At 42.5% G+C, this 23,425-nt stretch overlaps 1 protein-coding gene across 3 annotated transcripts in view; it reads left to right on the top strand.

Moving 5' to 3' along the window:
• The window catches only part of LHPP (phospholysine phosphohistidine inorganic pyrophosphate phosphatase), a 164,946-nt gene that overhangs the window by 20,714 nt on the left and 120,807 nt on the right, over nt 1-23,425 (top strand). For 2 of the 3 annotated variants that reach the window (XM_073354119.1, XM_073354121.2), the window contains exons 2-6: nt 692-739; nt 8,100-8,287; nt 10,949-11,102; nt 17,502-17,565; nt 19,108-19,200. In XM_073354119.1, the coding sequence (XP_073210220.1) occupies nt 692-739; nt 8,100-8,287; nt 10,949-11,102; nt 17,502-17,565; nt 19,108-19,200 (547 nt within the window). The remainder of the gene's footprint in view (nt 1-691; nt 740-8,099; nt 8,288-10,948; nt 11,103-17,501; nt 17,566-19,107; nt 19,201-23,425) is intronic. The other variant, XM_073354120.1, reaches the window with a different exon arrangement.

Below are 23,425 nucleotides of genomic sequence, written 5' to 3'. Positions count from 1 at the left end.
AGCTTTGACTCCACATTCCTCAGCTTTTTTTCCTGATGGTGTCACAACCTTTTGGTGGTCTAAAAGTACATTTTTTGTGTTTTATATGCCCAAAGTCTAACCAAGAAAAGGTTGGCAAGGGCGGTTGGTTAAATCTGCGCAAGGTCAGTCAGGATATCTAATAATTGTCCTAACACTTTACCTGTTATGGAACAATAATGAGAGTTTTTTCATTATTTTCGGGTGAGTGAACCTGGCAGATGCTGACAGCCAGCAGATGTGTAAAGTTCGAGGTGATTTGTAAGGGACCAGCTCATCTGACGCACAGTAATTGCATTGTGGGACATTGTCACTCAGAGTCTTGTCCTGTTCTGTCAGAATGAGGTAAAGGTCAGTTCAAAGAACTGGTGTAGTATGAGGGACAGCTCTCAACTGAAATTAAAAAACTGATTTTCATACATCCTGTACACACACATTCACAATACAAGCAAAGTCAGGAGTGTGCCCCGATCTATGATTTAGGGATTAGTTGGGTGAGACTGCGATGATTTTTGTAGTTTTAGGCAGGTTAAAAAATTCTTCCTACTGTAAGTGTTAAAGGAAAGTATGTCATCTAGCCTCCACCTGTTGGTCTTTAATTCGTTACTAACCTATCCATTTTTAGTTTCTTGACATGGAGATTTCTTTTGTGACCCAATTCCTTATTTCACAGTGTTGATTACATTAAAGTCAGCTCTTCCTCCTGTCTGTTGCCTTCCATGTAAGTATAAACAATATTTGCAAAATTAAGTATGCAGCCTAGAGCTGTGCAAACTCTGTTTCATTTCCAGTTTGCTTTGAAAGGGCCTTGAGAAATATTTTTGCATCAGAAATAGGTTATACAGGTTTGCTGTCTTTGAGCTTCCAAGAGGTAAGAACCCAGTTTTTCCCTGTTAAAATTTCACTCTGAACTCACAAGCAAAGTTTGAGTTCCATGGGTTTCTGCACAGAGTTAATCGGAAGCAGAAGAGGGACTAGAGGCCATATTGGAAAATGTAATGTGATTTGGCTTCTGTGACAAGGGAACCACTCACACTCAAAAATCACAAGTGAAAAGCAGGTTTAGAATGTCCATAGATACCTGGCAAGTGCAAAAATCTTCACAAAGCTGTTCAGACAGTTCATGGGTACAAAATAATTGTTAATGGTCCACTGCTTGGTTGTGTACACAGCTTGAACTCGAACCATGGTTGATTTATAATAATTTTAGAGTTTGAATCAAATATTTGTCACAGCAGCGATATATTTGACATTGCTGGAGCCCTGATCATTTCATTATTCACATTCTAGTTATTTATTATTTGTATTACTGCAGTGCCTCAGAGCCCTAGTCATGGACCATTGTGCTAAGTGCTATACAAACAGAACAAAAAGATTGTACCTGCCCTAAAGAGCTTATAATCTGTGTATCAGACAAGAGACAGCCAGTGGCTATAGACTAGTGGTGCCCAAACTTTTCCTGTCTTGGGCCTCCCCCCGCCATTTCTTACCAGTAATGGAATCTGCCCTCTCCACTACTGTACAGTTGGCTCAGCAGAGGAGCTTGGGCTGAAGGTGGAGCTGGGGGCAGAACTGGGGATGGGGGAGAACTGGGGCTAGAGGCAGACCTGGCCTGGGCGTGGAGAGGGAATGAGGGCAGGGCTGGTTTGGGGGCGGAGCAGAGGGCGAAGTGGAGCTGTGACTGGGGCCAGAGCAGCACAGGGGGTGGAGCGGAGCTGGGGCAGCGCAGGTGGCAGAGTGGAGCTGGGTGGCACTCCATCCCTGCCCCCCATGGGGGCTGGCCCGGACCTCGCTGCATACCCCACCAAACATTCCTCCATGTCCCCCTAGGAGGGTGTGCCCCACCGTTTGGGGATCACTGCTATAGACAAATGGGGGTGTACCAGTCTTGACTGTATCTGTAATACAAATAGTCATAAATCTGTAGTTCCACTACAAATGTGGCCAAAGTGTGTTGTTGTATTTTTAATTTTGATAAGGGGAGGGTTAGTATGTTTATACCTGCAGGAAATTTTTTGAATGGATTATTCTTTAGCTGATAAGGTTGGATTCTTTTCTAACGAGTTTTGTTGCAGATAATTTGATCTTTACTTTTATCCTCCTTTCTACTATCTTCAGTACCCCCACAGACTTGCTAACACTAGAGATCATTGTTAAGTTGCCCTGTAGCAGATTCTAACAACTTTTGACCATGAATAGCTGAACCAGTTTAACAACACAGGATTTCTCATTTCTCTTTGCTAATTCAGGGGCAATGGCTTCAAATATAATAAGTATTGACTTGCTTTGCATGGCATCTTGTATTCAACAAATGCAATTGTTCAGTCCCTGTTTTGTAACACTTCCGTGGGTGAAATCCTGACCCTGTTGAAGTGAATAGGAGTTTTGACTTCAGGGGACCAGGATTTCATCCTATGTGTGGTTTGACTGTAGAGTCAAGTCCTTTGACAATTACAAAGTTCATAGCTGTGCAAGGGTAATAGGCACAATAGTCTGTCAAAGAGCAAAAAGAAAAGGAGTACTTGTGGCACCTTAGAGACTAACCAATTTATTTGAGCATGAGCTTTCGTGAGCTACAGCTCACTTCATCCAATGAATTGAGCTGTAGCTCACGAAAGTTCATGCTCAAATAAATTGGTTAGTCTCTAAGGTGCCACAAGTACTCCTTTTCTTTTTGCGAATACAGACTAACACGGCTGTTACTCTGAAACCTGTCAAAGAGCAATGACTTGTAGGCTCAATACACATGCACTAAGGTGAACACTGAAATATCCCTCCTAATATCTTTGAAAATACGCATCTACTATGACTGAACAACTGCTTAGTGCCAGGAGTTTGATCCAGGCCAAAGTGCTCAGTATTAGGGCAGGTCAAAAATTTTCCATCAAAACTGTTCTTCAAGGTTTTCGACAACATAAATAATTTAGTAAAAAGTGTCTGCTATCGGTGGAAAATTTCAGCTTTTCATTGAAAATCCAAATACCTCCAAACTGCAAAGTTTTTGATTTTCAACTGAAAAATGTTGTCTGAAAACCAAAACATTTCTATTCAGTTTTGATATAGTCTGGCCAGGAAGCTCAGCCTGGAGAAGAAAATGTAGACATGAGGCACCCAAACTACAACTCTCATAGAATCATAGAATATCAGGGTTGGAAGGGACCCCAGAAGGTCATCTAGTCCAACCCCCTGCTCGAAGCAGGACCAATTCCCAGTTAAATCATCCCAGCCAGGGCTTTGTCAAGCCTGACCTTAAAAACCTCTAAGGAAGGAGATTCTACCATCTCCCTAGGTAACGCATTCCAGTGTTTCACCACCCTCTTAGTGAAAAAGTTTTTCCTAATATCCAATCTAAACCTCCCCCACTGCAACTTGAGACCATTACTCCTCGTTCTGTCATCTGCTACCATTGAGAACAGTCTAGAGCCATCCTCTTTGGAACCCCCTTTCAGGTAGTTGAAAGCAGCTATCAAATCCCCCCTCATTCTTCTCTTCTGCAGGCTAAACAATCCCAGCTCCCTCAGCCTCTCCTCATAAGTCATGTGTTCTAGACCCCTAATCATTTTTGTTGCCCTCTGCTGGACTCTCTCCAATTTATCCACATCCTTCTTGTAGTGTGGGGCCCAAAACTGGACACAGTACTCCAGATGAGGCCTCACCAATGTCGAATAGAGGGGAACGATCACGTCCCTCGATCTGCTGGCTATGCCCCTACTTATACATCCCAAAATGCCATTGGCCTTCTTGGCAACAAGGGCACACTGCTGACTCATATCCAGCTTCTCGTCCACTGTCACCCCTAGGTCCTTTTCCGCAGAACTGCTGCCTAGCCATTCGGTCCCTAGTCTGTAGTTGTGCATTGGATTCTTCCATCCTAAGTGCAGGACCCTGCACTTATCCTTATTGAACCTCATCAGATTTCTTTTGGCCCAATCCTCCAATTTGTCTAGGTCCTTCTGTATCCTATCCCTCCCCTCCAGCGTATCTACCACTCCTCCCAGTTTAGTATCCTCCGCAAATTTGCTGAGAGTGCAATCCACACCATCCTCCAGATCATTTATGAAGATATTGAACAAAACCGGCCCCAGGACCGACTCCTGGGGCACTCCACTTGACACCGGCTGCCAACTAGACATGGAGCCATTGATCACTACCCGTTGAGCCCGACAATCTAGCCAGCTTTCTACCCACCTTATAGTGCATTCATCTAGCCCATACTTCTTTAACTTGCTGACAAGAATACTGTGGGAGACAGTGTCAAAAGCTTTGCTAAAGTCAAGAAACAATACATCCACTGCTTTCCCTTCATCCACAGAACCAGTAATCTCATCATAAAAGGCGATTAGATTAGTCAGGCATGACCTTCCCTTGGTGAATCCATGCTGGCTGTTCCTGATCACTTTCCTCTCATGCAAGTGCTTCAGGATTGATTCTTTGAGGACCTGCTCCATGATTTTTCCAGGGACTGAGGTGAGGCTGACTGGCCTGTAGTTCCCAGGATCCTCCTTCTTCCCTTTTTTAAAGATTGGCACTACATTAGCCTTTTTCCAGTCATCCGGGACTTCCCCGGTTCGCCACGAGTTTTCAAAGATAATGGCCAATGGCTCTGCAATCACAGCCGCCAATTCCTTCAGCACTCTCGGATGCAACTCGTCTGGCCCCTTGGACTTGTGCATGTCCAGCTTTTCTAAATAGTCCCTAACTACCTCTATCTCCACAGAGGGCTGGCCATCTCTTCCCCATTTTGTGATGCCCAGCGCAGCAGTCTGGGAGCTAACCTTGTTAGTGAAAACAGAGGCAAAAAAAGCATTGAGTACCCCAATGTAACTTACCACTAAGTGTAATTGATAATTCACATACCTATGATTAGGAAAGACAAATAATAAGAAAGAAATGAATCATGAGGTGACCCGGCAGCATTTCCAAATCCAAATGTTCGGTGTTTGATTTTTCACCAAACATTTTTGGAGAACTATTTTTTTCTTTTTCATAGACATTTTCCACAGGAAAAAAACCCATTTTTCTGATCAAGTCTACTCATTGCTTAGTATGGGCTCAGCTCTGCAAAGAAGTTACCTACTTCTGTTGACATAAACACTAAGAGTCATTGGTCTGAAAGACAGTGAATATTGATGGTCATCAAAATATGAGGTTGATATTAGCATTGTTAAATATTTCTGAATGTCTCCAATATGGTCATGAGTTTCAGAAGTGTAAGTGTTTTTCCTTCTAACATTCTAAAGAGGAGAAGAGTTAGAAAATATATTAAAAAAAAAACCCTATTATTCACTTCCAGTGAGCTGAATAATAATTTTTGCTGCATACATCATAACCTATCAAGTTGCAGTTATTTGCAATAAAATTTGATTGTTTAATATTGTTCTAGAACTCATTTTATTGACCTTTGAGGAAATAAACAGTAGATTTTTATTCATCACATGGTTGTTTCAGCCAGTCATGAGCCATGATTTTTTCCAAGGATGGGACAATACAATTTGTGTTTAAATTAAATTGTTTTAACTGTAAAACGCTCCCTAAAGTTTTGTTGTATATATAAAATATATCGTTTTGTTTTTTAACTGTACCTGAAATCATGTTTAGAATAACAGATGTGAAATACTGTCATCTAACTGTCACACCAATTGTTCATTGTTCTGAGAAGGTCACATCATAATTCATTAACAATAATTATTCCCTGGGTACACCCTGCACTTCTTCACTCAATTGCTTCATTAACTTGTGAGTTAATCTCACATTCACTGCTCTAATCAATGAAGATATATTTATAATGTACAAGTGAATGCTATTAGTTACAATATATTAACTGCCTAATTTAAAATAGAAAAGCTATCTTTATGAAGGGCAATTAACCACTAAGTGTAATTGATAATTCACATACCTATGATTAGGAAAGACAAATAATAAGAAAGAAATGAATCACCTGTGTTATTGAAGAAGACGTTGCCAGACAGTGTAAATGTGTAGAGGGGGCGCCCTACATTAGGATCAGATTTCTAAGAATTCTTTCTGATGGAAGATTCTTCACCAAATATATTTTATCTAACTAGTTTTTCTGTTGCTACCATGCTACTATGAACTTCATTGGGGAAAGAATCCACACATTTTGTCATCTGGAGAGGAGAAGCAGAGCAGAATGATCCTTTCCTTACAAAAAACTATTGTTTCTTCTTACAACATTTTAATAAAAATGTATAAAATTAGTTCCAAACTATCAAACACTGGTGTTTAAGGTTAGGCACCTAAATCCATATTAACTTCAGTCCTTTTGGCCAAGATATTTTAAAGCAACTAGTGATGTGGCATGGCTCCATTTTGGGGTGCCTTACAAGAGCCTGATTTTCAGAAAATCCTCAGTGCTTGTCCTCTAAGAATAGGCCTCTTTGTGGCATCTCAGGTTGGGCAACGAAAACTTGAGGAACCCATAATCACTAAATTGCTTTTGGAAAATCTTGGCCTTTATATCATGTCACAGGATAGAGTCATGAAATAATTGTCAATATGACTGTAATTAAGCATAATAACAATAACTAGTTCTGATATTGCACCTTTCATCTGTAGATCTCAGAGTGCTATACAGGTACCATCATACCTGTTTTACATATGGGGAAACCTTGCATAAGATCTCACAGCAGTGAGCCAGGAATAGAACTTTTGTTTCTTGCCTCCCAGTTCAGTACGCTAACCATAACTACTTCCCTTTTCTCTAAGGAGCCAGACATGCTTTACAAACATTGATTAAACCAGTCAATATTTCTGTGAGATAGTCAAGCATGATCATTTATCTCCATTTCATGGATGGGTATATTGAAGCACACGGAGGTTAAGACCAACATTTTCAAGTTTGGATGCCTAAAATAAATCCATATAAAGGTACCTACCAAATAGGGCCCTGTTTTTCAGAGTTGCTCAGCCCCCAGACTCCCAATGAAGTCAACAAATAACAGCACAGATGTTTTGTTTGGGGAAGAGATTAAAATGTGGCTGCTACAGCACTCATGCACATATTGATATGAGCACCATTATTGCAACATGAGGAAGTGGCCTGGCTGTACCTTGTGACTATACAAGTGCAAAATATTATTGTTTTATTATATAACAGGGTAACTCCCCTGCACTGTAATTCAATAGCCATATAATAGGGTTGATCATTGGAACAGAAGTTAAGTAAGTGGGAAGGTGCAAATCTGAGTTAAAATGCTACTACATGATGATATCATGCTAACCTTTGTCATTATGGCTATACAATGCCCTCAGTTAACGAGTGCAACTCTCTGGACCAAAGGCTGAAAGATGCAGAGCTGGATTTACCTCTTCTGTTACACAGAGAGAAAGTGCATTTGAAAGGGTGATTCACCCCCTGGGAATGGCCAGCATTGCTTGCAGTTCTACTTTATGGCTGTGGCTCTGCTGGTGTAGGTTGCCTATGAGATGAGCTGAATCAATATGATTCTAGTGTGCCTTGGCCAGACACTTTCCGTTTTGTGCTGACCACTTTCTGGACTGGGTCAGTAGGCTCCAGGCCTCATGTGCTGCTTGGGCTCCCTGGTGGGTGGGCTGTCCATCATAAGGGGTCCACAGCCCCAAGGTAGCTCAGGGGAAGCTGAAAGTAGACCGCAGTTTTAAATGCTAGATACCACCCTAGATCTACAGTGCAACAGGAAAGTCACATCCTGTGATCCACGGTCATGCCTGGTCCTAGGATGGTATCTTTAAAACGTTTGCAGACTGTCAGTAAGTGCAGTAAGTGAGGGGGATGGGTGTTCATAGAGAAGGGGGCTACTCCACGCTGGCACCTGGTCTTTTCATGTGTATTACAATTTTGAGTTCGATTCTGAGCTCCTTGTGGCAGGGCCTTGTCTTCTGATGTGTTTGTAAAGTGCTGTTACTTTTGTTGCACTATGTTAAAAGTAAATAATAATACTCCTAAATCTTTGCGTTTGTGCTTAAAATGTATTCCTCCCTTTCCTTCCCACCCTGGTTATCCATGAGCTTTGAGGTGACAAATCTTTCTCTCCCTACACGTTACCTGTCTGATTAGCATCTCCACTCATTTTACACAACAGGATCAAAGCGTCTGGCCTGAAGTTGCGGTTCTGCACCAATGAAACCCAGGCCACTCGAGGCAAGTTAGTGGAGAAGCTTCAGCGCTTGGGGTTCAACATTTCGGTGAATGAAGTCACTGCCCCGGCACCAGCAGCCTGTCGCATTCTGAAGGAGCGAAACCTGAGGCCACACCTCCTCGTACATGATGGTGGGACAACACTTCAGTAGACTTTGAGACTAATACAGATTAGCAGCTCAGCATGCCGTGGATTGACAGCCAGTCTGGGTCAGGAGAGATGTCACTTTTACTGAGAAAACTGTGAGGATAAGAACATCTGGTTGATGTTTTCCTGTCAGGAAAAGCTCTTTAATTCCGTTTTCTCCAGTAATGTAGCTGTAGTAAATGTCCGTGATGGGGCCAGATTCAGTTCTCATTTACCCTGGTGCCACCCAGTAGATCTGTAAGCAGGTGGAATGACTTAGTCTCAGCAGAAACGCACAGCCGTCAACGCTTTTTCTTTAAGGAACAATGTTTATAACAAGCAATAAAACAGAGAACACAGGCAAATAAAGAGAACAAAAACCTCACCGTCCTGGGTTTGCAGTCTCATCTTCCCAGTGGTATTCTCCCCCTTCTGTCTCCCAAGCAGCCTTTATCTGGGCAAAAGGAGAGGGAGGCTGAGCTGCATGAATCTCTTATTCATCAGGGATCAGGCACTGTGATGCCCTTGCACCCTGTCACAGATCCATTGAAATGGTATATAGATCTGCTGGAAGATGGTGAAATTGCATACTGAATGAGTCTCTGCAGTTCCATTGTGCTGGGGACCTTCTGGGGCCCTGACGACAGAAGCTGAATTTCACCCTTATAGTGCATTATGGGCCAAATTCTTTGCTTGCATAGATACTTCTCCCATTGAATTCAATGGAAGATGCACCTGTGTGTCTGGGCTACCCAGACTTTGCATACAGGTGCCCACAGGTAAGAGGACAGTGTGTGCTGATTTCCGCTCCCTCTGGAGTAGCTATGCATGCAGTGGAGTGGGGAATGATGGAGCCTTGGCGCTGACTCCCCAAAATGCCACCAGTTCCGCTGACCATACATAGTGGGTCACAGTTTGCTCCTAATGTAGGCCAACAAGTTTACTACACAGTGCCTCCTGGAGCCACTCCTAGAGTGGGGCAATAAATGCCCCACCTTGCTCAGGGATGTGCCAGAAGGCACAGTGTAGCTCCAATTTTGCAAAACAGCTGCATAAGCAGGCCCTACATCCCTACTTGGCTGTCCTTGGTCAGCTCACGTTGTGTTACTCTGGAGCAAAACTGGGATTTCATAAAATGGAGAGATCAGTTTATCAGGACTGCAAAAGTTAGCTCTTTCCAGGGAGGGTGGGGAATAAAATCCCAGGGTCTTGTAAAATTAAAATACAAGGGCTTATGGGCTTGGCCTACTCTTTTTTCATTATTTTTTTTGTTCGACATGACAGGAATGAATGTATGATGTGTGATTTATTAAAATAATATGCTCAGTTTTTGTAGGTGTCAATATCACCAAGAGGACTGTGTTTAAGAGAGAGCAGATTCTTCTCTGTGTGAAAATCAAAATGGCATCTGATAGGATGTTTTGATTATCAATAGAGACTGGCCAGAAACTGGAATCTATGGAGGGTCTTCTGGAGGGAAATGGAAGGAGCAGAATTTCATTCCTCACCTCCTAAGCAGCATAACTGAGGAAACCTCCTTTATCAAAACACCCTTCTCTAGAGTCCCTGTCCTATGCTCTAACCACGTAATCATGCTGCCTTCCCTTAGAAAGAGGACAATGGGTTACCATATTCTCATGGTCTCTGAAAAGGACACTCTCCCACACCAGGCCCTGAGATCTAGCTTTGATTTCCAACCTCACATCCTAGATTGTGGAGAAGGAGGAGTGTGATGGGACAAAGAACATCTCATTTCATTCAATAGCAACCTTCTAGTCAATTAAGGAGAGTTATAAACAGGTTCCTAGGGAAACTGAATCTCTCTAATCTTTCTCAGTAAGACATAGGGTTTGATTCAAAGTATTTTCCCTTGACATCATGGGCTTTGGATGAGGTCCAGAGTCCTCAAGGCAGATGGTAAGCAGTATTTAAGGAAGGGAAGATATGAAAAGATCCTCAGGGAAATTACAGGATGGAGTGGAAATCTCAGGGAAGGGGAAAGGACACCGGAAGGTTATTAGGCTGTTAGGTCAGTTTATCTTGACAGTGGTCCCATTTGGAAGATGTCATTTTTGAGAATGCAGAGATGTGCTGTATTTTGTTATCAATCCAAACTCCTTTCCAAAATGTAACTGAAATACTGATCTTCAGCTCTGTGTCCGAGTCATTCTAAACAACTGATGCGTGCCTGCCATCTCCTATTCATGCATTCCTTTCTCAAAATACCAAAATGCCTGTGTTTTGGGGATCTACAGTACTTCAGTTCTAGAAATAAATACACCATTGGAGCCCACAAACTTGCTGCTGAAGTACAGGAAGGCTGTTTTTTTTGCCTTCGACCTCTTGATAATATTGCTGTTTTCTCTGGGTTCCCTTATTGTATCATAGTCAAGAAATACAATATATTTTGCTAAGTTTCTCCCCATGTCTCCTTCTGCTCCCCTTCCTTCCCATGCCACATTGTGGAGGGAAGGTGCATGTGGTCCATGATCCACTGCTACTTGAAACTAAAAAGGGCTGGCATGTAGATATTAACCTGGCATTCATAGTTTTGCCCAACAGGCAATGAATAGAGGAGAGATGCAAAACTAGAAGAAAACCAGCAATTCCAATTGTTTCTTACAAGATGTGGGATTTGTGTTTTATTTTGTTTCTTTTCTCTTTAGATCTGGTCCCTGAATTTGATCAGCTTGATAAAGCAAACCCAAACTGCGTGGTAATTGGAGATGCAGCGGACAATTTCTCCTACAAAAATCTCAATGAAGCTTTCAGAGTTCTGATTGGACTGGAAAATCCTATTCTCATATCTCTGGGAAGAGGGTGAGTTAAGCACTGTTAGTTAGTACACCTAGGGCTGTATATTTTGCTAGTGTTCCAAGTCTGTTTGTACATACCTGTCACCAGACCTCATGAATCCCATTGCTCTCTTCTGCTGACACAATGACTGAGATTTTCAAAGCCAACTGGGGGATGTAGCCACCAATTCACGTGTGTAAGGGACCGGGGCATAGACGACCTAGAGGTCACAGCTGGTCTGGGGCTGCACGTCAGGGATGATAGTTGTTGAGCAGAAGTTGGAGGAATCGCAAGAGCCAAGTTCAGTAAGCAAGAATCAGGATCAGCTTTGGCCTCCCTGCCTAGACTGGTGGGGCTTGGGCTTCGGACCCCCTACCCGGGGCATTGGGGCTTGGGCGGGCTCAGGCTTCGGTCTCCCCTCCTGGAGTCATGAAGTAATTTTTGTTTTCAAAAGGGGGTCGCTGTGCAATGAAGTTTGAGAACCCCTGGTCTAGCCTGTGGGATGGCCTGTTCAAACAGAGGTGTCTTGCTGCAAGCCAAGCCTTTTGACCCACAGTGAGAGCTGGGTCTTCCTGGCGTTGGTGATCTTCGAGGTGGTCCATAAACTCCACATGCATATGAAGCCATTACAGGCTAATGTTGGGGAGGATCAGATGGCTCAGAAGGCTGGTAACAAAGTTCCTTATGTCTGAGTGAACAGCGAGCCAAATTTTCACTTCCAGGTTCAAACCCTGCCCTGATCAGAAGTGAGTTGATGCTATGTTAGGCTAATTGCTGCTCAGTGGTCTGTGTGAAATAAGTTGGCCATCACAGGGCACGTTCTACTTTCAAAAGATATCTGTGAAAACTAACTATAGAAGCAGCATTCCTAAAGAATGGCTTCTATGCTGGGGCTCCACCATGAGCTATGAGAACCACGTAAATGAGAAGTTGGTTTCTATACAGTTGCTTGAAAGTCCTTGGAGCTTGGAGGCTAAACAATATTTGCCTGTTAATATAGATTCACTCTTCGGTTATGCTCTTGGTGTAAAGGGGGCTCATTGGTATGGCGAAGGTTCCATAGCATGGCAAGTGTTTATTATAAGCACAGCTTTCAGCTTATACTGAGGGGGGAGGGATAGCTCAGTGGTTTGAGCATTGGCCTGATAAACCTAGGGTGGTGAGTTCAGTCCTTCAGGGGGCCATTTAGGGATCGGGGCAAAAATCAGGGAGTGGTCCTGCTTTGAGCAGCAGGTTGGACTAGATGACCTCCTGAGGTCCCTTCCAGCCCTGATATTCTATGATACTGAAAAATAAGAACATCTGATTTGTGGGGAGGGATAGCTCAGTGGTTTGAGCACTGGCCTGCTAAACCCAGGGTTGCGAGTTCAATCCTTGAGGGGGCCATTTAGGGATCGGGGCAAAAATTGGGAATTGGTCCTGCTTTGAGCAGGGGGTTGGACTAGATGACCTCTGAGGTCCCTTCCAACTCTGATATTTTATGATTCTATGAAGGAGCTATTCTCGGAGGCCTGGTTCCAGCTAATCCGGAAGCCCATATTTAAAGTTTAGCATGGGTTTAAGTTGCTGTGCTGTAACAGAGTAAGAAAGATCAACACAGACTCCACAAAAGAAACTGAAGATCTTAGAGTCTAAGGGAACACTTGGAACGAATCATGATGAGTCTTGCCTTGTACGTAGGAAGTGATATATGGCACCTAAACAATGAACAATAGTATAGCAATATAATTATAATTAAAGACTATTACCAAAATAATTAAAAAAATTATTTCTGACTCAGCAGTGTGCTTGTGATGGGTATAGAGTCGACAGCATCATGGGCGCAGGACAGGTTAAGCATGGGAAGTGTCCTTGAGGGACCAATTCTAGGAATAAGAGGTTAGTTTAGTCTTCATATCCCTTTAATCCTTGGCTTCTCTGCTGAGATTGCCAGAATGTGCAAAATGGTGTCAGCAAAATTAGTGCTTAAAAATTTGGATTATGATACCTCATTTTGTCATGTGGGTTGATAGGCCTTTTGTTGGCCAAGTAGTAGCATTCAACTAGCAGGTGCTATTTTTAGTACTGTCCTGGTGTTATGTGTGATACTGATTCACGAACAAAGATTTTATATACATGCATGCCTTCAGAGTGAGGGGCAGTTTCAGGGCCTATGCAAATTTGGGACACAAACAGACATACAAAAGTTGCAAAAGTTGTATAAAGGTGGACATATATTCTGAACCAGGCGATGGAGATGAAAAGTCCAGTGGCCAGAGCTGTCCCTTAGGTAGGACGAATTGGGGCAACCGCTCCAGGCCCTGCGCTTTGGTGGGCCCCGCGGGCCAGTGCAATTGGCCGACATGGTCAGTCCCAGAAGAGACAAATCTGTCACTTCTGCCCCGGGCCCCGCACTCCTCTAGGGATGGCCCTGCCAGTGGCACATTCCTGAAAAGACAACTGTGTTTAAAAGTTAGTTAACTGGAAGCTAAGCTGAAGACTGTAAGGCACGGGGGAGAAAACACTTCTCGAACAGAAAGGCTGAAAAATCTGACTCATTGGTATCCAAAGAGATTAGTAATCTGCACACTGCAAATTACCAGTGCACCCTTGGATTCTGAGCAGTTTGAGCACCCTTGTATAAATTATGCGATTGATTCCAATTCTTATGCTAATCTCACACGTGTTATGCACCGATGAAACTCTATTGATGAGAAGGAGTACTTTTGGCACCTTAGAGACTAACTAACAAATTTATTTGAGCATTATGCTCAAATAAATTTGTTAGTCTCTAAGGTGCCACAAGTACTCCTTTTCTTTTTGTGAATACAGACTAACACGGCTGCTACTCTGAAACCTGTCTATTGATGAAGTTACTCCCAGTTTACACCTGCATGAGACAGAAATCAAACCCACTGTCTGGGTGCTTAAAATTGAAAGAGAACTAGGTGGCAACATTCACTGTTAAGATAATTCAACCAATATAGTAACAGTGGGAGATCCTCAGGCCTATTACAGTTTACACAAGCTGAGGATAGAGCCCAGGCCTGCTGCGAGTAAAATCAGTGGCAGTTTTGCTATTGGTTTTAATGGGACGGAGAACTGTCCCAGAAGAGGATATAAATGTTACATAGTGATTTAATTGTCATGAAAAAGATCATGAAATTATATTCTGGCTTTGACACTTTTTAAAAGCTGCTATATTTAATACTGTCAAAATCTGAACATGAACTACATACAACTTTAACTTGAAAATAAAATTCCAGACCCTGCAGAGTAGAAAAAAACAATCCAAAATGCACTTCATGATCCAAGAAAACAAATCAAATGACCACATGTAAAAAAGAATTAGCTCACAAGTTATTTTTAAAAGCCTTTGCTTGTTTTTACATTGCACGTGATTTAATTTTTCTTTTTTACAGGACAGGCAAATTGCATGCCATCATGACTAAGTATGAGCTGCCAGCATTTATACCAAGACAAATCAAATAACAGTGTTTAATTTTGCCCTAAGTATGGTCAAGTTACCCCAAAGCTTTTAAGATTATTTAGTACTTTTATATTTTCTTATTATAATGGTAATTTGCATTAGTACAGATCTTTAAAGTTTTCCTGATCAGGCTGCAGACAGGTCCCTACATGACTGAAAAAAATGTACAATGAGCAGTCAGATAAGATTTTATGCTTTATCCTTCTGCCATTTTCGATTATTCAGCACAGCCTCTCTTTAAAATGGCCACTTGACCTTTGCTAGAACAGCCATTAACCTTCTATAGTCTAGCGTAAACAGCTTAATTTTCTGACAGTGGCATGACAGAAGAAATTACAAAGCCAATTCCCACTCTCAGTCCAAAACAGATGCTAAATGTAAATCACTCCATTTTCAGAAGGAGGGCATTCTGCTTCAGTGACTCTGACACTTTTGCTTTCTAGAGAATGAACTAAAACTTTAGAAGAAATCAGTCAAGGTGTTCTGTTTTTTTTAATTACTCTAATTCCATACGTGAACAGTAAGGGCAGTTCATTGATGCTTTTTACGTGGCACTTTAGATCGCTGACCCTATTCTTGACATCATTTGTGCCACTGTGTCTCATACAACCTCTGTTTTCAGGGTCTGGAAACCTATCTAGCAGACTGTCTAGCTCAGCAATTTCTATAGCACCCCTGTCTGTAGTGTGCATGTGCTTGGTCATAAAAAATAGGCTCCAGATGAAATTTGAGCTCACAGAATTTGAACACATGTTTTTTAAAAAGAATCTTTAATAAAAAATTGGTCAGCCTGTTTTTAATTTAAGGCAACACAAATAAATAAATACACATGGGATTCAAAGGTTTTATCACTTTTGTGTTGCAGATCTATAACATAGGGTCATTCTGTTTTATATTTGGAAGGACAGTGTTATTTGCAATCAGCTGGTTCTTTGATGTACAAAAGTGATGACATTGCTGGTTCTCAATCTTTTTCTTTATCTTTCTGTTTATTCTTCTACACGAATAGTTGTAGGGACTTTTCACCCATATTGAAGAATCCACAGACAAAATGTGTCAAGGGGTAGCAGCACAATGGATTTAACTGCTCCTGGGCAGCCATTAAGCTGTTCTCCAACAGGTCAATAATCCACAAACTAAGAAGATTTTTCCATTTCCATTAAGGTCTATTGAGCCCTTGAGATAAGAAGTTGTCACTACAGCTTCTGGGGCCAAGAATTAACATTTAAAAAAAAAAACCAAAATGTGTGTTGCACAACAGACAAGAATGGCTCCTTCAGGGCCACCGGTATTTATCTCTGTTTTGGTTTAGCATTAATAACCTGCTCTTTAAAAACTCAAAAATAACTATGACTAAATCAGCTTTTTGAAAGGCTTCACCTCCACAGTAGTACTTCTCCAGCCTGAAGAAAACAAGTTGCCAAATGTAGCCCAACGTATTATGTCCTAGGTGCTGGAACAGATGGTGCTCCTCCTGTTCCAAAAAACAGCCAACACACACAGTGGAAGATTGTGGGGGGGTTGGGGGGAGAGGACGCATGGCTTTATTTTTAAAGATAACTCATTATAACACTTAGGCAGGCACCAAGGTTTTCAGAGCCACTAGTGATTTTGGGTGTTCAGCTTGAGGCAGCTGATTCCGAGGATAGGTGCTTTGCAATTTTTGAAAAAGAGGGTCCCTTTAAAACATCTCAAGTTGGGCACCCAAAACAATTTTGAAGACCTTGGCCATAAATGACAGTGTAAGCCTTTTCTCCAGATTGCTTCTCGACTTCCCTCTTAGAACTTCTCAGTTCCAACCCTTTGTTCACAGGCAGAACAAGCTCTAGGTTTTTTGCCGCCCGAAGCAAAAATTTGCCGCCCCAAGCTCCGAGAGTGCAACTGCCCAAGGGTGGCCGGAATGCCGCCCAAGCAAAAGAGGGTGGCCGGAATGCCGCCCCTGGAATTGTGCCACCCCAAGCACGTGCTTGCTTTGCTGGTGCCTAGAGACAGTCCTGTTCACAGGACCACTCAAGAGAAAAATCCACACACACGCTTCCCTTCTATCCAGGGTGGAGTTAACAGACTACACCTGCTGCAGTGAATCAGCAAGATTCTCCACTAACATCTCCCTGCAGTATTCATTTAAACTTTGCAGGAAACACATGGGAAAAGTGTATGTGTTTCTACTGTGACTACCACTGTCGGGCTCTGAAACTGTTTGCGGCCACTGCCTGCTACCACAATACAAATGATAATAACAAACTGTAAAGTTTTAGCATTTGTTAACAGATATGTGAAAAAATTTAGTCATTAATATATTATGTGATCTTTCTCCATGAATTGTTTGTGTGTAAGTGGTGTATCCTGTGGCTTGTACAATACAGTCCCAGTACTGTGCAGCAATTGCCAAACTTAATGGCAAAACTGATTGATTTCACTGGGAGGAGGTGTAGACCCTATGACTTAAGAACTGTAGCCAGATAGAACCAGAGAATTATGTTGGGCCTGACATAAGCAGTTGCAACTCCATTGAAGTCAATGCTAATAATTTTGCAGTTAATCTCTTTTTGGATAGATGAACTTCTAAAAAAAAAAAGTCAAGAAAATAGAGGCGCTCTTAAACTGGTTGTGTTATTTTGAATAAGGAGCCCCCTCAGGCAGCTTACCCCCGAACTAATGTCCCAAATTCAGCCCTGGCATAGGATGGTTGAACTTTTCATTGGAGTCAGTGGAATTATGCAACATGTGGCAGGTCTGAATTTGATCTTGGGATCTGGTTAGGTCTCCCCGTTAGCAGTGCACCACATTGAGTAGCGGACAGACTGCATAGTACAATTCACTGTAAATTAAGGCTCCAGAATTCTTAATTACTTATCTTCTAGTCCCAGCCATACACACATTTGCATAGGCACAGAATTAATAGAATATAGTTTATGTTCAATTGCCAACATCTTTATCACTTCCATTTCCAGACGCTATTATAAAGAAACCGATGGTCTGAAACTTGACGTTGGAGTGTATATGAAGGCATTAGAGGTATGTTATACCTTGTATTATGTTTACCTGCTCTGTGCACCTTGCTCAAAATAACTGATAGAAATATGTGTTATCTTCTGTGATTCTTTTTGCTCATTTTGGGAGAGGAAATAACTATAAATTAACTGCATTGCTGCGCATGTGAATGGGTGAACTCATTCTGCTTGGCTCTAACCCCATTCTTATATTATGTATTCAAAAGTTTCAGCTTGAACTTTAATATTATTGGGCTCCTGTATGGGAAGGAAAGATAGTGGAAAAAGGAGTCAGAGAGGAAAAATACAATTAAGAAATTCAGTTAAGAATGGGGCAGAGAGAATTCCTGTTACAAAGGCTAGATATCCCAACCAGGACTGGTGCCCCTTTATGCAAGGCTTTGCGCTAGGAATGTGCATGGTAAGAAACTCCTTTTTCTTAAGAGCTTACAGTGTAAAGTTCTGATTTAGCAAGATGTTTAAGCACATGTCCAACTTTCAGCATATGAGTAATGCCATTGATTATAATTAGATGACTCATGCATGAAACTAGGCGTGTGCTGAAGTCATAATAGGAATGGGGCCTATTAGATAAGTCGCGCTAAATATGAGTGAAGGGACGAGTTATTATGCCCCGTTTACTGAGGCCAGGTTTACACTACACACTTATTTTGGTATAACTACATTGCTCAGGGGTATGAAAATATCCACACCCCTTAGCGACATAGTTATACTGACCTTAACTCCCTGTGTAGACAGTGCTGCTCTCCCACCGATATAGCTACTGCCTCTTGCTGAGATGGAATTAAGCTGACAGAAGAGCTCTTGCCCGTCAGTTTAGAGCATGTTCACCAGAAGCGCTACGGCTTTACCAATGCAAGTTTGTAGTGTAGACCTGCCCTGAGGCTCAGAGAGGGATTAAAAATAAATTCAGAGCAACTAGGGAGAAAGGAGCAAAGTGGGAGGGGAGGGGATACAGGGAGCATTCTAATGGAAAAATAAAGAGCATGTATATATACTGTACCATGTGAATGCAGTGAACTCACTTGTGCCAATGTAGCTTTTGGGGAGGGTTGCCTGTCCATAATAAACAGTGCAGGCTTCCTGTTAGCTAGGAACGTCTTATTTATTACAACATGGGTATATAACTACAGCTAAATAAGGCTTTCAACCTTAAAAATGGGCTATATGGTTCACAAAACCTCCATATCCTTGAAATTCACCCACAATTCCTGAACACAAGTTTGTCAGCAAAGCACATCATTGCTGTAACAATGAATTTTTGTGACTCAAGTGTGAGCAAGATTAGAATTAGAAAACTACTTTCATGTTGGAAAATATGCCCAATTCTTAATTCTACACATTTCTAGAGGGCCTTTGCCCCTAACAGAACAGTCAACACTTGTATTATCCAAATCCTCTGTTAGTTACCTGCATCTACTAATCCATACATTATTGAAAGGAATCAGTCAGTAATCGCATACTCTTTCATACAATCTACAGAGAATGTGGAGTTGAACAAATCCATTTCTAATCTATACAATATTATTTCTGTCCTTTTTCTTAGTATGCTTGTGATGTTCAAGCTGAGGTGGTGGGAAAGCCGGCAAAAATGTTTTTCCAGTCAGCCTTGGCAGAGATGGAAGTTGAGCCACAGCAGGTAAGATGTCTTGTGCAACATTCACTGGATGTGCTGCGCAGTTATTGTCACCTGAATAAAAAAAGTATATTTCTGGGGCACCAACTGGCAATCTTTTCTCAGTCAAAACTTTCATTGAAACCAGTGGAAAGATTGATGGAGTATGGACTTCAGGATTGGGCCCACACTGGCAAATGAAAAGTGCTTTGTTTAATGGCCATTCTAAAATGTTACATTATATTTACATTATACGGATATTTATTCCCATGAAATCTTCGAAAGATCTGATGAAGAATCTTTACAATAACATTGTAAAGAAAAAAATTTCTGGCCCAACCCACAAATCTAATTAGACAGCAGAGTCTGACCTTGTCTACTAGTGTAAATGTAGTATAAATACCCGAGTGCAGTGACCTCCTCTATTTCTTCTCCACTGCATGTTCTTCTCAATCACTTAGTAGAAGTACTGTAATGCAGGAAATTCACTCCTGAAATATACAGTGTAATTTTTCCATATTTTGTCCTCTTCCTCTTGTGATCCTTTGTGCCCTTCCATTACTTTCCTCTTCCTATCACGCTGCGTGTCCTGTACCATACACCTTTCTTCTCCCTAATTATCCCTTCATCCTCCTCTCCCTTTTCAATTGTTCTGTCCTTCCTTCCTTACCACCTCTGATTCTCTCCTTTTACCACACCCTCTTTTCTCCTCTCCACCATCTTAGAGTATTTCAGAAGGAAGGACTATTACTTAAGTTAAAGGAAACAACAACACAAAAAAGAACAAAAGTAGAGTCTCCACAAAAGACTCTTCAATTTGTCCACATCTCTTCTAAAGTGTAGTACCCAGAATTAACATAAGAACGGCCACACTGGGTCAGACCAAAGGTCCATCTAGCCAAGTATCCTGTCTTCCAACACTGGCCAATGCCTGGTGCCCCAGAGGGAATGAACAGAACAGGTAATCATCACGTGATCCATCCTGTCGCCCATTTTCAGCTTCTGGCAAACAGAGGCTAGGACACCATCCCTGTCCATCCTGGCTAATAGCCATTGATGGACCTATCCTCCATAAATTTATCTAGTTCTTTTTTGAACTAGAAATTGGACACAATACTCCAGCTGAGACCTGACCAGTGTCTAGTAGAGTAGGATAGTTAATTCCTGTGTCTTACATACAACACATCTGTTAATACACCTCAGAATAATATTAGCCATTTTCTCAACTGCATCACATTGTTGACTCATATTCCATTTGTGATCCACTTTAACCCACAGATCCTTTTCAGCAGTACCACCACCTAGCCCGTTTATTCCCCATTTTGTAGTTATGCATTTGATTTTTCCTTCCTAAGTGAAGTACTTTGCACTTATCTTTTATTGAATTTCATCATGTTGAATTCAGACCAACTCTCCAATTTGTCAGGGTGATTTTGAATTCTAATCCTGTCCTTCAGAGTACTACTTGGTCAAGTAGACCCCATCTCTTCCCAGCAGAGCATCTTCCTGGAACAGCATCCCATGGTCGAGGAAGCTGAAGCTCTCCCATCGACACTATTTGCACAGCCATGCATTCATCTCCAGCATGTGTGTGTCCCTGTGTGAGCCCTTGCCTGGAGAAACTGGAGAAAAGCCTGTTGAGAGTCTTTGGGTTAAGTTTAGAAGTGAGAGCAACAAGGGTGATGTCGTGGTGGGCGTGTGCTATTGACCACCGGACCAGGAGGATGAGGTAGACGAGGCTTTCTTCAGACAATTAACTGAAGTTTCCAGATCACAGGGCCTGGTTCTAATGGGGGACTTCAATCACCCTGACATCTGCTGGGAGAGCAATATAGCAGTACACAGACAATCCAGGAAGTTTTTGGAGTGTTGGGGATAACTTCCTGGTACAACTACTGGAGGAACCAGGGTCCTCCTCTTGACCTGCTGCTTACAAACAGGGAAGAATTGGTAGGGAAAGTAGAAGTGGGTGGCAACCTGGGCAGCAGTGACCATGAGATGGTTGAGTTCAGGATCCTCACAAAAGGAAGAAAGGAGAGTAGCAAAATATGGACCCTGGACTTCAGAAAAGCAGATTTTGACTCCCTTATGGAACTGATGGGCAGGATCCCCTGGGAGGCTAATATGAGGCGGGGAAAGAGTCCAGGAAAGCTGGCTATATTTTAAATAAGCCTTATTGAGGGCGCAGGAACAAATCATCCCAATGTGCAGAAAGAATAGCAAATATGGCAGGCAACCAGCTTGGCTTAACAGTGAAATCTTTGGTTAGCTTAAACACAAAAAGAAAGCTTACAAGAAGTGGAAACTTGGTCAGATGACTAGAGAGGAGTATAAAAATATTGCTCAAGCATGCAGGGGTGTAATCAGGAAGGCCAAAACACAACTGGAGTTGCAGTTAGCAAGGGATGTGAAGGGTAACAAGAAGGGTTTCTACAGGTTTGTTAGCAATAAGAAAAAGGTCAGGGAAAGTGTGGGACCCTTACTGAATGGGGGAGGCAACCTAGTGACAGATGATGTGGAAAAACCTGAAGTACTCAATGCTTTTTTTGCCTTGGTCTTCACAGACAAAGTCAGCTCCCACACTGGTGTCCTAGGCAACACAGTATGGGGAGGAGGTGAGCAGCCCTCAGTGATGAAAGAACAGGTTAAGGACTATTTAGAAAAGCTGGACATGCACAAGTCCATGGGTCCAGATCTAATGTATCCAAGGGTGCTGAGGGAATTGGCTGATGTGATTGCAGAGCCATTGCCATTATCTTTGAAAACTCGTGGTGATCGGGGGAGGTGCCGGACAATTGGAAAAAGGCAAATATAGTGCCCATCTTTTAAAAAGAGAAGAAGGAGAACCTGGGGAACTACAGAGTGGTCGGCCTCATCTCAGTCGCTGGAAAAATCGTGGAGCAGGTCCCCAAGGAAACCATTTTGAAGCACTTGGAGGAGAGGAAGGTGATCAGGAACAGTCAACATGGATTCACCAAGGGCAAGTCATGCCTGACCAATCTGATTGCCTTCTATGATGAGATAACTGGCTCTGTGGATATGGGGAAACAGTGGACATGATATATCTTGACTTTAGCAAAGCTTTTGGTACGGTCTCCCACAGTATTCTTGCCAGCTAGTTAAAAAAGTATGGATTGGATGAATGGACTATAAGGTGGATAGAAAGCTGGCTTAATTGTTGGGTTCAATGGGTAGTGATCAACGGCTCAGTGTCGAGTTGGCAGCTGATATCAAGAGGAGTGCCCCAGGGGTTGGTCCTGGGGCCGGTTTTGTTTAACATCTTTATTAATGATCTGGATGATGGGATAGATTGCACCCTCAGCAACTTTACAGATGACACTGAGCTGGGGGGGAGAGGTAGATATGCTGGAAGGTAGGGATAGGGTCCAGAGTGACCTAGACAAATTGGAGGATTGGGCCAAAAGAAATCTGATGAGGTTCAACAAGGGCAAGTGCAGAGTCCTGCACTTAGGACGGAAGAATCCCATGCACCACTACAGGCTGGGGACCGACTGGCTAAGTAGCAGTCCTGCAGAAAAGGACCTGGGGATTACAGCGGATGATAAGCTGGATATGAGTCAACAGTGTGCTCTTGTTGCCAAGAAGGCATAATGGGCTGCATTAGTAAAAGCATTGCCAGCAGATCAAGGGAAGTGATTATACCCCTCTATTTGGCACTGGTGAGGCCACATCTGTAGTATGGTGTCCAGTTTTGGGCCCTCCGCTACAGAAGGGATGTGGAAAAATTGGAGAGAGTCCAGTGGATGGCAGCGAATATGATTAGGGGGCTGGAGCACATGACTTATGAGGAAAGGCTGAGGGAACTGGGCTTATTTAGTCGGCAGAAGAGAAGAGTGGGGGCGGGGGGATTTGATAGCAGCCTTCAACTACCTGAAGGGGGGTTCCAAAGAGGATGGAGCTAGGCTCTTCTCAGTGGTGGTAGATGACAGAACAAGAAGCAGTGGTCTCAAGTTGCAGTGTGGGAGGTCTAGGTTGGATATTAGGAAAAACTATTTCATTAGGAGGGTGGTGAAGCACTGGAGTGGGTTACCTAGGGAGGTGGTGGAATCTCCATCCTTAAAGGTTTTTAAGACCCGGCTTGACAAAGCCCTGGCTTGGATGATTTAGTTGGTGTTGGTCCTGCTTTGAGCATGGGGTTGCACTAGATGACCTCCTAATAACCCCAATTATACATACAATATGATGGGGGCTAATTTAGCTACAGCTAATCAGGAGAAAGATCTTGGAG

This window comes from Lepidochelys kempii, chromosome 7 (assembly GCF_965140285.1).
Source record: "Lepidochelys kempii isolate rLepKem1 chromosome 7, rLepKem1.hap1, whole genome shotgun sequence".
NCBI classification, from domain to species: domain Eukaryota; kingdom Metazoa; phylum Chordata; order Testudines; family Cheloniidae; genus Lepidochelys; species Lepidochelys kempii.
The sequence above is the reverse complement of the archived record's forward strand: the minus strand, read 5'-3'. Positions and strand labels throughout refer to the sequence as shown.